General features: G+C 39.1%; 1 protein-coding gene across 3 annotated transcripts in view; it reads left to right on the top strand.

Annotated features, from left to right (window-relative positions):
• The first annotated feature begins 9,944 nt into the window (after window positions 1-9,944).
• The window catches only part of CCDC33 (coiled-coil domain containing 33), a 204,566-nt gene continuing 198,824 nt past the window's right edge, over window positions 9,945-15,686 (top strand). For all 3 annotated transcript variants that reach the window (XR_007951217.1, XM_051982257.1, XM_051982256.1), the window contains exon 1: window positions 9,945-10,409. Coding sequence is in view for 2 of the 3 variants with exons in the window: in XM_051982257.1 (XP_051838217.1) it covers window positions 10,389-10,409 (21 nt within the window). In the remaining variant the exon portion in view is untranslated. The remainder of the gene's footprint in view (window positions 10,410-15,686) is intronic.

Genomic DNA, 15,686 nt, shown 5'->3' with positions numbered 1-15,686 from the left:
ATTGTAAAAGCCATCGGGATTTTATAGTTTATCCAGGAAATGCTTGAGGCAGTATTTGAATCCAGATCTTTCTGAACTCAAGGACCAGCGAAATTTCTCCTTTATGTCATACTGCTTCTACTTTGTACCTAGTAGGTACTTAATAAGTGTCTGTTGGCATTTCTTACCTAAACTTTAGATTTTCTCCAGCATGAAATAGCCCCTGCTCAGGCCACCAATTCATTCAATTAACAAGCATTTAAAATGAATCTATTCTCAAAAAAAAGGAAATAAAGGTGTTTGTTGAACCCCAATTACCTTACAAAATAATAATAATTAAATGTTTGTTGAACTCAATTGCCTCACAAAAAATTGAAAAAATAAAATATATCTATTCCATAGTAGGAATTATGTCAGATTCTGGGGCTACAAGTCCCTGCCCTCAAAAGAGCTTACATCCTTCTCCAGAGGATACAACATGAACGCATGAGTACAAAATCTATGCAAAAAAGAAAATATAGGGAAAGTGCAGGGGGAGAGAGTACCAACCACTGGGCAAGTCAGGAAAGCTACCTAAGCCTTAGTCACTTAGTGGCCAAGTGGCACTTAGTCAACTAACATGCACTAACCACGTGGCAGACTTTGAACTAAACACGATCATTGCCTGGGATGCAAAGAAAGACAAGAACCAGGTCTCTACTTTCAAGAGCTCATATACTGAAGACAATATGCATACTATCAGGCCTTCAAACTCAGGGCTATAACTATAACTAGGATCTTCTAAAAGCTGGAGGTGGATCCTAGTTATTGCCCCGAGTTTGAATCCTGACTTTCCCGTGCCAGCTATTTCATTTTGGACAACTAGAGTGATCTGTGGGCCTCAAGTTCCAAAAAGGGAATAATCTGTACCTTGTAGGATGGTTGTAAGATATAAACGTAATAAATTATGTAAAGTTTTATATAATAATAAAAAAGCCGGAGGTGAAAAAGGTGAGCACTCCAGCTCTGGGGGAGGAGGGAGTGGAACAGCTCCTACAAAGGCAAGGAGGTGAGAGAACTTCTGTATGAAAACAGCAAGTCTGTGTAACCAGCCTGCAAAAGTTAGTGTGGTCATGTGTTCGGTTATTTCAGCCTTCTCTGCCTCTTTGGGACCCCATTTGAGGGTTTTCTCAGCAAAGATACTGGCCATTTCCTCCTCCATTTTACAGATGAGGAAACTGAGACACACAGGATGAATCACGCAGATAGAAAGTGTGGCAGAAAGGTGAGTCTTCTGTATTCCAGGCCCAGCACTCTGTTCGCTGGATCATGTAGCTGCCTTTTGATAGCCCTAGACAGTTTTAAATTTAATGATTTTTTTTTTTTTTAGTGAAAACATCTTGCGAATGCTTATAGAAGTCCCATCTACTGGCTAGACTCATTTATCCAGGCAGGATCATAGTTTGGAAATCCAGCTCCGAGACTGGTCCCGGCTCTGCTGAGGGGGAGGAAAAGCAAAAGCTGGCTGGCCCGTTCCTGGCTGGGCGCTTCCATGTGGCCCAGTTTCTGGGCCTTCCTCCCTATCAACCTGCTCCTGAGTGGTTGGGAGAGGGGCGAGGGAGATGAGGGGGCGGCGTATTGTTTTAATCTTCCTCTTCCCCATGATTGCTTTTCAGCGACCCCAGGGCCCACTGGGGCAGGCAGATTTCCCCTCTAGATTGCTTTCTATGTTTCTGGGCTGGGAGACAAGCCGGGGCCTGGCCCATCTCAGCACTGCATTAATCCAATTGCAAATGAGATTTCATAACCTCAAATGAGATTAGTTCCTGAGGCTTTCCAGGCTCTAGGGAGGGGGCAGACAGACAGACAGACAGATAGCAGCAGGCACTCAGCCAGCAAGGAGACATCGGAGATACCAGAGGAGGGGAAGCTGGAGGAAAGGAGAATTTAGATTGGAGAATAGGGGACGGGGAGTGTCAAACGAGAAGGGAAAATCCGGCTTGAATCAGCTGTTCTTGGTAACCGAAGCCTCTTCCCTTCCTCTCTCCCTCCCCACAAGGTAATCCAACTCCCCTCCCCTCTCCTCCCCCCATTCCTCTTTGACTCCCTCCTCCCGAAGGGTCTCAAGTTGGAAGAGACTTTAGGAGGCCGTGTGGTCTAAAACCTTCCCTTTGGAGAGGAAATAGCACAGGCCCACACTTCCCTCAGTGCCATTTCCATTGGCAATCTCATCATCTCCTATGGATTCAGTTATCTCTATTGCTGCTTCTCCAGTCTCCCTGCCCATCCTAACCTCTGGTCCGAGGCTCCAACTGGATGTCCAGGAGCATCTTGAGCTCAGCTTGTGCAAAGCTGAATGCATTATTTTTTCCCCAACCCTCTCCCCTTCCTTTCCTATTACTCACAGGAATTACTAATAAGTAATAACATGATAAAGGAATTAATAATTGCTAATAGCTGTCCTATTACTATTGGAGTTTTTAGTCACTGGAGCTCACACTGGGGGCTTCATTTTTTATTTTTCCCTATCTCACCTTCCCCTATTCAGTCTGCCGCCAAGGCCGGGGTCCAACGTCATTAACAGCTCTCATCCACTCCCCCTTCTCTGTCCCCACCACCGCCATATTGCAGGACCTTGTCGCTCATACCTGGACTATTACAATCGTTGTCTGATGAATCTGATGATGAGCCTCAAGCCCTCTCTATTCTCCACTAACCTGTCCAAGTGATTGTCTTACAGTGTAGGTCTGCCCAGATCACCCCTCTACTCAATAAATCCCACTGATCCCGTTTCATCTCCAGGATCAAATACAAAATCCTCAGTTTGGGGTTCAAACCCCTGCACACAAACCCCTTTCTTGTCTTCTTACACTCTCCACATACTCGCTGATCTAATGACACTGATCCCTTTGCTCTTCCTCTGACAAAATTCTCTATTTCTCAGCTCCAGAGTTTTTTGCTGAATCTCTCTGTATGTCTACAATGTTCTCCCTTTTTATCTCCATCTTCTGGATCCTTTTAAGGTCCAAAGAAAATACTACCTCCTGCAGGAAGCCTTTCCTGATATCTTCTTCAATTTCTGTTTTTCTCCTTTAGTTTTTTTTTTTAATTTTAAGTTTGTAGAATAAAACAGATTTCAATAATGCAATATAGTAATAACAAAAGATGATTTACCCATGAAACTACAGATCTATAATGTATAATTTGCTATTTCTTTTAAATATATAATAAAGTTATCACATAAGTTTCTTGTTTTATTCTTCTCTCCTTCTCCCTACCTTAGAGTTGGCTACTATTAGATGCAAATAAGCACACACACATATATAAATATATTTGTGTGTATTCGTATATGTAGAGATGTGTATATATATATATATATACGTATATATATATATATGTATATATATATATGTATACAGAGAGAGAGAGAGAGAGAGAGAGAGAGAGAGAGAGAAATGGCTACCATTAGACACAAATAAGCATATATATGCACACACATATAAATATAATTATGTATGTATACATATATATATACAGAGAGAGAGAGAGAGAGAGAGAGAAATGGCTACCATTAGACACAAATAAGCATATATATGCACACACATATAAATATAATTATGTATGTATACATATATTTTATATATACATATATATTGCTGGTATTGTATACAGTGTTCTACTGTTTCTGTTCATTTCATTCTTCATTATTTCATGCACTTCCAATTTTTTCTAAAATCACTGAATTAATCACTTCTTATAGCATAGTAATATAGTTCATACTTGGCCAAGATATTGGAGCAGTTTGCCATTTCTTTCTCCAACTCATTTTACAGATGAGGAAACTGAGGCAAACAGGGTTAAGTGACTTGTCTAAGATCACACAGTTAGTGTTTGGGGCTGGATTTGAATGAAGCTCTTCTTGTCTCCAAGCCTGTACTCTATCCACTGGGCCACCTACCTTTGCCTCTTGGAGGGAAGTTATTGTTTTTTGTTTTTGTTTGAATCCCCAGGACTTAGCAGAGTCCTTGGTATATAATAGGTGCTTAATAAATGTTTATTCATCCAGCTATTAAGTAGCAAAATCAGAATTTGAACCAAGTGTTCTTATAAATCATGGGCACTTCCTAACAAAGGTAGCAATGCTGGGGTGAAAAACTAAAAAAAAAAAAAAAAAAAAAAAAAAAAAATCCTTGTCCTAGCAAAATGGAAAGAAATTTGAATTTGATCACCAGAAGATATGGATTCAAATCCTGTCTACCACTTGCCATTTGTGTGGTCTTAGGCAAGTCTGTTTTTTCTTCCGTAAAACAGAGTTTGATTAATAGCCCTTATATTCCTTTTCAGATCAGCAAAGTGATAAAGTGGATAGAGCTCTGGGTTTCCTGAAGGGAGTTGCCAGTTCCTTCTCTAGCTCACTTTACAGATAAGGAAACAGCACATAGGGTCACCCAGCTAGGATTTGAATTCAGGTGTTCAAAGTCCTGAATTTTGAATTCATACACACAAACACAGAAGTATATTTGTGTGTGTATACATATAGAGATGTACTACCAGTGTCTTTGTCAGGGAAATCCCATATGGAGACATGATAGAAACAAGTGAACAGCAATAATTCCCAGGTGCGGATAAGAATCTCTTTCCCATGATAGGGCTAAGCAAATCTTTCTATGATTCGTGGATTTGGATCCAGAAGATTGGGTTTGAATCTGGCCACTTGCTTCATGATCCCGGTCAAGAGAGCTCAGCCCTTTGTGTCCCCATCCTAACTCTGAACCTGTGACCCTACACTTTATGTTTGGTTGTGTGAATTAAGGAAAATCAACACAGGAATTTAGTTGGAAAAGTCTGAATTTTATCTTCCATGAAACTTTGGAGAATTTTTCAAACTCTCGGATGGAAGACCAGCTCCAATAGGGCTTCGGTATCCGGCTACCTACAGGGAAGGGGCAGGGAGCCACATCACAATTTAAGGGAGCCCAGGGAAGCATTGACTTAGAAAAGCTTGTGGGGAATTCAGAGCCTCTTCATTCTCATTACCCCACCAGCTGCAATTTCAAGGGGTCTCTGGAGGGAGATAAAGCTGCTTCCCATTGCCCCGCCCATCCATCACTCCTTGGGAAGGGCTCTCAGCCTCAGAGAAGCCCATCATTCTTTTCCTCAACAAGATTCCTTGCACTAGCTTGGTCAGCCCAGGACTCCTCCTCAGCCCTGACCCTCCAGGCTGAATGAACCTGGGATGAAGAAGGGAACGGGAATTAAAATTCTTGTATTCAATGGTAGAAAATGTTTCTTCATCTGTAAATGGGAATCACAAAAATCAGTATTACTCACAGGGGCATTATAAGGCTGAACGGAGACTGTAGGATACTGAAGGGACTTTGGGGTCACCCAGTCCAATCCCCTCATTTTACAAAGGAGAAAATGAAGAATTAGAGAGGCGAAAAGCTATTTTACAAGTTATAAGTCAAAACTAGCCTAGCTGAGCCAGCATTAGAACTCAGGTTGTCTCACTCGAAAGGTAATGTAGGTAAAGCAGTCCTTAAACTTTAAGGTCCAATAATTGATGTTTATAGTTTCTTATCCCTCCACACTTATTTTAATTTATGGAATAAAGCAAGCATTTTATAACATAGTATAATAAAAAGATGATTACATATGAAATTGCAAATCTATTATGTATAACTTCCTATTCCTTTCAAATATATAGAGCAATCATGTACATTTTTCTTTTTTTCCTTTTTTCTATCCTCCCCTCTTAGAGATGTTATCATTAGATACAGATATATACATATACATATATAAATTATTCTGTATTTTTGTTTGTTCTGTCATTTTTCAGTCTTAGCTGCCTCTTTGTGATCCTAGTTGAAGTTTTCTTGGCAGTGATACTGGGGTGGAATGCCATTGCTTTCTCCAGCTTATTTTACAGATGAGGAAACTGAGACAGACAGGGTGAAGTGACTTGATCAAGGTCACATAGCTAGTAAGTGTCTGAGGATAGATTTGAACTCAGTGAATAGAATGCTGGACCTGGTGTTCAGAAGACTCATCTTCCTGAATTCCTAAGCCTTTCAAAGGTTTATTTTTCAATATTGTTAGTGTATAAATTGTTCTCTTGGTTATACTCACCTCATTTTGTATCAGTCCATAAAAGGCTTCCCAGATTTTTCTGAAATCACCCCCTTCCTTTCTTTCAGCACAGTAGTATTCCATTGCATCTATATTCCATAATTTTCATAGCCATTCCAAAACTGATAAGCATCCCTTCCACTTCTAATTCTTTGTTGTCACCAAAAGGGTTTTTTGGTGCCTGATTCTTTTTCTTCTTTCTTTAATATTTTTGGGGTATGGACTATGCAGCAGTATTGCTAAGTCAAAGGACATTACAATACGGTGAAATTGGGGCCATAACTATAAATTTGGACCCATAACTAACAGTTCTTAACAGATACTTTTTAACTAACTGATGGAGCAGTTATCAAAGTGAGGAGAATTTAAATTAAGTGGTGGAGTAATGGCCAATAAGCACAGAAAAAGGTAAGATCAGAGCCGCTGAGGGGTCAGAGATGCTCTCCCAGAGAAGTTAGGATGTGAATATGATCTCACAGGATGAATAGGATTCCAAGCAGATGAAGGTATCTCCTAGAACATGGGAACAAGCAAAGGCTCCAAGATCCCATGGAGGAAGTGAGAAGACTCGTCAGGTAAAAACTGAACATCTGTGTTGGGGAATAGCTATGGTTGAATCTGTTTTACAATCAATAAAATGGGAAGAATTACATCTAGCTATTTTTAGTTATATTATCGGTATCAAAAGATAAAATTAAGGGGGAAAGGGACCTTAAGAGACCATTAAACTCATTTATCTGATGAAGTCCAATAAAAGGAAATGACTGATACATCACATAACACACGATCAAGCCAATATTTAAATTCAATTCTTTACACCTAGGCTAGGGCTCTGGCCATTTTATGATACTCTTCTAGGTCTTTAAAATAAACTCGTAGTTGGGAAATGATGGGAAGGAATTGTTAAAATAAAAGCTCTCCTCTGCATTTATGTTGTCCAGGTAATCCAGCCCAATTCGTCTACCCAATATGAGGTCTCATTGTCCCTCTAGAAATGGAAGACGTAGGAGTAGTGAAAAGCTGGCAGAGTTGATTAGTTCAAAAAGTACCTGCTGCTAGTATTCTTTATCAACTACCTTCTGATCCCTGTGGTTTTTATTTTATTTTTGTTTCAAAATTCTTTTATTTTATTTTCAGTTCCAAATGCTCTTTTCTCCCTGCCCCTTCCCAAGCCATTGAACATGAGGCTGAAGCATACGCCATTATTCATAATCTTTGAGTTTTAACTTTAAAGAAAGCAAATATTATATAATTATTATCAGCCCTTAACAACTTGGCCTGAATTAGTGTATCAGATTAAGTAAAACTAAAACCTAGGTCCTGTATCCTTAGAACACAATCTGAAAAGGTTTTGTAGAAAAATGGAGTAAGGAAGGTGAGGGGGGATGGGGAGAGAGGAAAGAGGATAAGTCTTAGGGTCCAGGTTACTTAGGAGATACAGGCCTCAGGTGGGACCTTGAGTTGAAGAGTAAGAACAGCAGATACTGGGTCCATGAGGATCAGGGGCTAAAAGGATAGAGTGGAAAATTGAAAGCAAACCACCCATTTAATGGCTCCTAGTAGGGCAAGTCTTATTCCCATAGATGTTTTGAACTGGGGATCCCCTGCTGAAAAATTCCTCTCCGCTTATTAGTATTAAGCAGAGGAGGAAGGAGGGGAAAGGGGAAAGGACAAAGTGGGACTGGAAAAACCACAGGATAATGCTAAGCAGAAGGCAGATCCTTGTCTACTTGATTAATGGCGTCAATCTGGTCCCCCTCAGACTGTGAAAGCCATACAGAAATCCCTGCTGGTGGGAACAGCTCTCCTGTAGATAAGCCGCTGGACCTTTGACTTTCCTAATGAGCCAGCCCTATGACCCCGAGGAAGAGAAGGTGTGAGCAGAATCGGCCTTTGGAAGCCTGCCGTTCTTCCCTGAGTGGTCTGCAGGTAACATCTGGATGGGTAAGAGAAGCATCGGAGGTCTCATCCTTCCAAGGAAATAGCAACAATTCCCGCAGAGTCAACTTTCATAGGCAGAGTCAGCAAGACTTGTCAATAGCTCAGATATAGGAGAGGAGGCCTGGGAATGAATGAGACTGAGGAGTCCAAAATCACTCCGAAATTGGTGTCGACTTCAGCTTATTGGAAGATTCGTAATATTATTTCAGAAGAAAATAGGAACTCAAGAGAAAAGGAGTAGGGTGTGTGTGTGTGTGTGTGTGTGTGTGTGTGTGTGTGTGTGTGTGTGTAATGAATTTTATTTTGTACTTGTAGAGTTTGAAGTGTCTATGGGACATTTAAGGGCAGATGTCCAGCAAGCACTTGGAGACACAGTATTAGAACTTCTAAAATCCTTCATAACCCGTCCCATCCTGCCTTTCCAGACTTCTTACACCTTATGCCCTTATCTCCCTGAGCCCCATTCTTTCATGTACTCTGGAATCCAGTGACACTGACCAGGCTTATTATCCTCCCATACCTGGAATACTCAGCCTGTATCTCTGCTTTCTCATTTTCCTGGATTCCTTTAATTCTCTGCTCTAATCCTACATTCCACAGGAAGCCTTTCCCAATTTCTTTAATCTTAATGTCTGCCAGGCCTGGAGTCAAGAAGACTTATCTCCCTGAGCTCAAATCCTGCTTCAGAAATTAGCTGGGTGACTTTAGGCAAGTCATTTAACCATAGTTAACCTCACTTTCCTCATCAATAAAGTGATCTAGAGAAAGAAATGTCAAAGCACTCCAGTCTCTTTGCCAAGAAAACCCCAAATGGTTGGATATGATGGAAATGATTGAGCTCACACATTTCCCTCTGAGGTTATCCCCAGTCTATATCTTATTTGTACCTAATTATTGGCTCATTGTCTCCATTAAGCTGTGAGCTACTTGAAAATAGTCATTTTTTAACCTTTCTTTGTATCTTCAGATATACCCTAATACTGTAGGCACCTAATAAATAGTAATTGGATAACTGAAATGCAAATAAATGATGAGGGCCCACTATGTAAGCATTTATAAACCTCACAGCCCCCCTAGGAGATGGGGGCTATTATCAGCCCCTTTTTACAGATGAAGAAACTAAAACAGACAGGGGTGAAGTGCCTTGCCTAGATTCACACAATTGGGAAGTATGTGAGGCAGTATTTGAACTTTCCAAATGCCCTGTCCACTTAGCCATTAGCTAATGGTTAGTCGGTGGAGTGGGAGGCAAGGCTAAGGAAGTCAGCAATGGAGAACAAAGGAAGGAGAAAAAGCCCTGATGTTTCTCTATGGATGATGATCCTGTGAGAAAGATTGAGGGATTGGCAGAGAGTAGAGTCAGGGAAATTCAGGGAGGAGAGAGGAACCCAGGAGCGATAAATGCTTTAGAGAAATAAAAAATCAAAATGAGTCAGACATGTTCATTGGTTTTGTTTCCCCAACCCCAAAGTAGGTCTTGAGTCATCAGTCTCCTTATTCCTTCTCCACCATCCTTGACAAGTGGTCACCCAAAATCTCCTTAAAGAGGTTTCGGAACAGGGAACTCACTACTTCCTAGAGAGAGGTCCGTTCTTCTTTCAGCCAGAAGAAAGTTCTTCTTTCTATTGAGCCGACCTCTGCTCCTCTGCTCATCTCCCTAACCCTCGTCTCCCCCAGTTTCTACCCATTGCTTCTAATTCTTCCCTATGGGGCCAAACAGAGAGACTCCGATTCTTCTCTCACATCATGGCCAAGATGCCTCCAAGAAAAGAAGGGGGCCAGCATGGAGGACCATTAACCCCGGGCTCTTACTTCGGATATTAACAACCTACAGGTCTGTGAATGATGGCTTCCTGTGCTCTCATTTACCTCTGACATCACATAGCATCCCCATGGCAACAGAACCTGCCCCCAACCCCTCAGAAGAAGGGAAAGTAAGTTCCCCAGGTCTCCGTGAGAGCAGGGAGACGGTGTCATCCCCTCGTCCTTCATGGGGGGGTGCGATGACTAAGGATGCTTGGCTGTTGACCCTGCCACACCCTCCTCATTGACTGCCATGTCTGTGGCCCCCGATGGCATTGCCAGACCTGGAATGCCCCTTCACTGAGGAAGACACCCAGCCACAGTTCTGCCCCGTCCACTCCCGATCACCAGAGGCCAGTGGATCGCACAGCCTCTAACTGTTACTCTAACCCATCTGCCCAGGGGATGCCCGTGTCGCTGCTCCACAGACTTGGAGACATCTGTGCCAGCCCCCAGGTGGAGCGGGACTGATTCTAGTTGACTCAGCAGTGCCAGACACTAGTGCCCACAAATATTCATTGAGAAAGAATCGAAGAAGAAAGCTCCTCTGAAAAAGAATGGGATGGAACAAGAAAAGGGTAAGCTATTATTATTCCCTAGCTCTGTGAGGTTTAGTTTTTCACTTCTCCTCAGTTTTCTTAGGTGTGAAATGGAAGCGATAATAGATAATTGTACCGAGTCCTTCTGTGCTTAATATCCTACCAACCTAAAGCGTGCTTGACACAACATGGTGGTGTAGCCTTCAGGTAGCAAAGTATCTAAAGAGTTCCTTCAACTCCCTTTTCTAGCCCAGGATTCAAGAACTCAGGCAAATAAAAATAAGTCTTTACTCATCACTCACTATGTGCCAGTCATGATGTGACATGTTGGAGATATATATGCGAGCAAAAAGTAAAACCGTTCTTGTTCTCAAAAAACGTACATTCTTTTTTAATTGTAATTTTCACTTCCAAATTTTCTCTCTCTTCACTTCTCGCCCAGCTATTGAGAAGGCAACAAATATAAAACTCATTATACATATAAAGTCATACAAAACATTTCCACGTTAGACACGTTGCAGAAAAACAACAATAAGAAAAATAAAGGGCAAAATATACTTTCACTCAAACTCTGAAACCATCATTTCTCTACACTTTTTTCACAATGAGTCATTTGAAATTGTCGTGGATCATTTTATTGATTGGAGTAGCTCAGTCTTTCATAGTAGATTATTGTTGCAATACTGCTGTTACATGTGCAATGTTCTTCTGCATCTGCTCACTTCATTTTGCACTAGTTCATGCAAAGTCTTCTCAGATTTTTCAGAAACCATTTCCTTCATTTCTTATAGCACAATAATATTTCTTCACAATCATATACACAACTTGTTCAGCCATTGTCCAATTGATTTGCATACTCTCGGCTTCCAGTTCTTTGCCACCAGAAAAAGAAGTATTATAAATATTTTTGTAAAAGTTGAGCCGTTTCCTTTTTTCTTTAATCTCTTTGGGCTACAGACCTAGAAGCTAATTCAAAGAGTTTTATAGATTTTTTGGGCATAGTTTCAAATTGTTCTCCAGAATGGTTGGATCACTTCACAATTCCACCAACAGTGCATTAGTGTCTCTATTTTTACATCCCCTTTTCAGCATCTGTCATTTTCCTGTCCTGTCAGTATTAGCCAATATGATAGGTGTGAGGTGGTGACCTCAAAATTTGTTAATCTGCATTTCTCTCATTATTAGTTATTTAGAGCATTTTTTCATAGGATGATAGATGGCTTTGATTTTTTTCTTCTGAAAACTGCCTGTTCATATTCTTTGACCATTTATCAATTGGAGAATGGTCTCTTTTTTATATAAATTTGGCTCAGTTCTCTATGTATTTAAGGAATGAGTCCTTTAAAAGGGAGGATTCTGGGAAGATTGTGAATACATCAGTAAGTTTCAAGCTCTCCAGATTTCCCTAAGTTTAGAACAGGGGTCCTCCTGGTGCAACCTGATAAGATCCAAAGAAAGACCCCAAGCTGAGGATTAACCCCTGTAAAGTGCAAACACTCCCAGGTTAGCTCAGCACAAATACCCAGTGGGAACTCCTAGAGTGAGCTGGGTTTGACTAGAGCCTCAGTAGGAACCACAGGAACTTTCGTCTCCTGGACTGCATCAGTCTGAGACCTGTCAGACTGAGGGAACCTCGGCTGATTAGGAACGTCAGACCCAGCTGTGCTGCTGAGAGTGGCCTGGGGGAATAGGAACCAGCACATCAGGAGGGCAGAAGCAGGGGGACAGGGAGGCTGCTGGCTGTGGGCACTTGCTGGAAGGGGAGTTCTTGGTTTGGGGGTCCTAGGACAGAGGGAAGAGTTGAAGTAAAGCTAAAGGCACCATTCCCCTAATCCTAGATTAGTAGTACTTAAACTAATACTTCTCATAAAAAAATGAACAGGCAAAGAAGACCCCAACCATAGAAAATTACTATGGGAACAGGATTAATCTTTAGAGGATACTGAAGTAAAAAAAAGCCTTCTCCACCCCAAAGAATAACCCCAAAGAAATGGCTCCCTGCCCAGAAAGAATTCATAAAAGAGCTCAAAAAAGGGTTTAAAAATCAAATAAGAAACATTGAGGCAAAACTAAAATAAGTAAAAACCATTCCAGAAAAACAAGAAGATTATGGGAAAAAGTTATCTAACTAGAAAAGGAGATAAAGAGTTTAAAGATGAAAATAACTCTTTGAAAATTGGAACTGGGGGAAGGGAAGTCAGTGAAGCTTATGAGACACCAAGAAATAACAATATAGAATATAAAGAATGAAAAATAGAACAAAATATGAAACAAGAAAAATAACAACTGGAGAATAGATCAAAAAGAGAAAACATAAGAATAATTGGACTACTTTAGAACTGTGATAAAAAAAAAGATCCTTGACATAATAATTCAAGAAATAATCCAAGAAAATTGTCCTGGAGTGATAGAACATGAAGGAAAAGTAGAAAAAGAAAAAGTCCACCAATCACTACTTCCAACAGATCCTTTGGGGAAAACACATAGGAATATTATTACAAATTTCAAAAACCCTAGATCAGAGAGAACATTCTGCAAGAAACAAGAAAAAAATAATTCAAATACACTGGAGCTACAATTAGACTTGTATAGGACTTATTAGCAGCTGCAATAAAAGACTGCAAGTCCTGGAATCATATATACTAGCAACCAAAAGAACTAAGCCTGTGGTCAAAAATATCATATCCAGCAAAAGTATGCATAATGTTGAATGAAAAAAAAATGGACATTCAACAAATTTACAGATTGTTAGGACTTTCACCCAAAACTGAATTCAACATACAAGAGCCAATATCCAAGATTAATTTTAAGGAATTTATCATGCACAAATTGTTTATTTTTCTTTATGTGGAAATGTATACCATATGTTTAAGATTGATATTAGTAATTGGGTAGCTCAAAAGAAAAATGTATACAAATGAAGCGCAGAGGAAGACACAGAGGCATTCGAGGAGGAAAGAGGGCTTGTAGTTCTGAAAACCTACAACCTGAAATCCTAAAATGGATTAAATAAATAAAATTACATCTCTACCATGAAGGGTATAGTGCCTTTAAAATTTAGAAAAAAGTAAGTGAGAAGGGAAGGGTGGAGGGAGAAGAAAAGGGTGGGGGAAGAAGAGATTCATGAGAGGAGAGAGTTTAAATAATGGCAAGGCAAGTTAAGGAGCAGAATTAAAGTAGAAGAGTTAGCAGGGATAGGACAGAAGAGATATACAGAAATTCTACAATAAGGATCAAGAGTCAAATTTATTAGGGAAAAAAGTATGCTTAGTAATCATTTATCTCAGACAAAGTCAAACAAAGATTCAACGAAGAGAGAAATATACATTTTTTTCCCACCAATACTAATACTGTTTTCTATGTGTTTTCATATGGGCAAATGCATGTGTGTGTGTCTGAGTATATGTAGCTGTGGATACATGTTTCTCTATGTGTGTATGTATGTGAGTCTGTGTGTGGATATGAGTATATATATCTTGTTATTAAATATATTAATTATATTTTAATATTATTTTATTATTAAATATTTCTTAACTATAGCCTGCTTGGGGGAGGTGGAGGAAAATTAAAGGAGAAAAAAAGAATAAAGTAACAAAAAAGAGTCAAAAGAGTAACCTTTATAGAAGCAAAGAAAAGATGGACACTCATGACTATGATTTCTTCTACTGTTATATAACTTTTCTTGAACTGGAAATTTATTGTTATGTGTTTTGAATCCTCCCTGATGTGCTGCTGGGCACATGACAATATTCTGTTTAATTTTGTTTTCCTTTTCTTTCTTTTTTAAAATGTTTTTTTTAAATAAACAAAAAAAATAAAAAGAAAGACATGAGGCTTTTATCAGAGAAACTTGCTGAAACAAATTTTCCTCCAGTTGTTTTTTTTTTTTTTTTGCTTTCAAAGATGCATTGTTTTTGTTTCTGTAAAACCTTTTAAATTTAGTTTAATAAAAATTATCCATTTTTTACCTCTTGCGATCCTCTTTAATGCTTTTTTGATCATGAATTTTTTTTCTATGTTCCCCTTATTTTCTTATGATATCAACCTTTATGTCTAAATCATGTCTCCATTTTGATCTTATCTTTGTATATAGTGTGAGATATTGTTCTATGCCTAGTTTCTGCTATTCTGTTTTTCAGTTTTCCCACATATTTTGTCAAATAGTGAGTTCTTGTTCTAAAATCTGGGATCTTTGGGTATATCAGACAGTAGATTACTGTGGTCTTTACTTCTGTATATTGAGTACCTAATTTACTCCATTGATCAACCAACCTTTTTTTTTTTTATCAGTCTCAAATTGTTTTGATGACCACCACTTTGTAGTATACTTTGAAATCTAGGACTGGTAGGTCACTTTCCTTCATTTTTTCATTCATTCCCTTGATGTTCTTGATTTTTTGTGTCTCACAAAATTTGTTATTCTTGTTATTTTCTTATTTTTTTAGCTCTGTAAAATAATTATTTGGTAGCTTGATTGGCATTGTATTGTACAAGTAAATTAATTTAGGTAATACTGTCATATTATTATATTTGCTCAGCCTACCCACATAAGCAATTCATATTTCTTCAATTTTTTTAGATCTGTCCTTATTTGTATAAAGAATATTCTGTAATTATGTCTTAGCAGGTAGAGACCCAAGTATTTTGTACCATCTACATTTAATTTTAAATGGAATTTCTCTTTTTATCTTTTTCTGCTGGGTTCTGTATGATATAAAAAAGTTGATAATTTGTGTTTATTTTTATATCTTGCATCTTTCCTAATGTTAATTATTTCAACTAGTTTTTAAAACTGATTCTCTAGGATTCTCTAAGTATACCATCATATATCATCTGTAAAAAAGTGACAATTTTCTTTCTTCATTGTCTATTCTTATTCTTCAATTTCTTTTAGAGGGGAAGGCAAGTGAAGGGATCTTCTTGCTATAGCTCGTATATCTAGTACAATACTGAATAATATGATCATAATGGACACTCTTGCTTCATTCTTGATCTTATTGAAAAGGCTTCTAGTTTATCCTCATTACAGAGAGTGATTGCAATTGGTTTTAGATAAGTACTAGGGTTTGTGGGATATTCAAGGAAGACTGAAATATTTCTAGTGTGAGAATTTGCTGAGCCTTTTTCAGGACTATTCATTCATTTTTGATGTCTTCCTGATGCATCCGATTTTTACCTCCAAGAATCTGTATAATGCATGGTGGCTACGTCCCAGTAAATCACCTCAGCAGTACGCTGTACCAAATTGAAGGTAACCAACAGGACTAAATTCATTAGTGAGTCAGCAGTGAATAGGTGAGTATCTGTCCCAAGCAC

Source organism: Antechinus flavipes, chromosome 2 (genome assembly GCF_016432865.1).
Source record: "Antechinus flavipes isolate AdamAnt ecotype Samford, QLD, Australia chromosome 2, AdamAnt_v2, whole genome shotgun sequence".
Taxonomy (NCBI): domain Eukaryota; kingdom Metazoa; phylum Chordata; class Mammalia; order Dasyuromorphia; family Dasyuridae; genus Antechinus; species Antechinus flavipes.
This window is presented reverse-complemented; position numbering and strand designations above follow the sequence as displayed.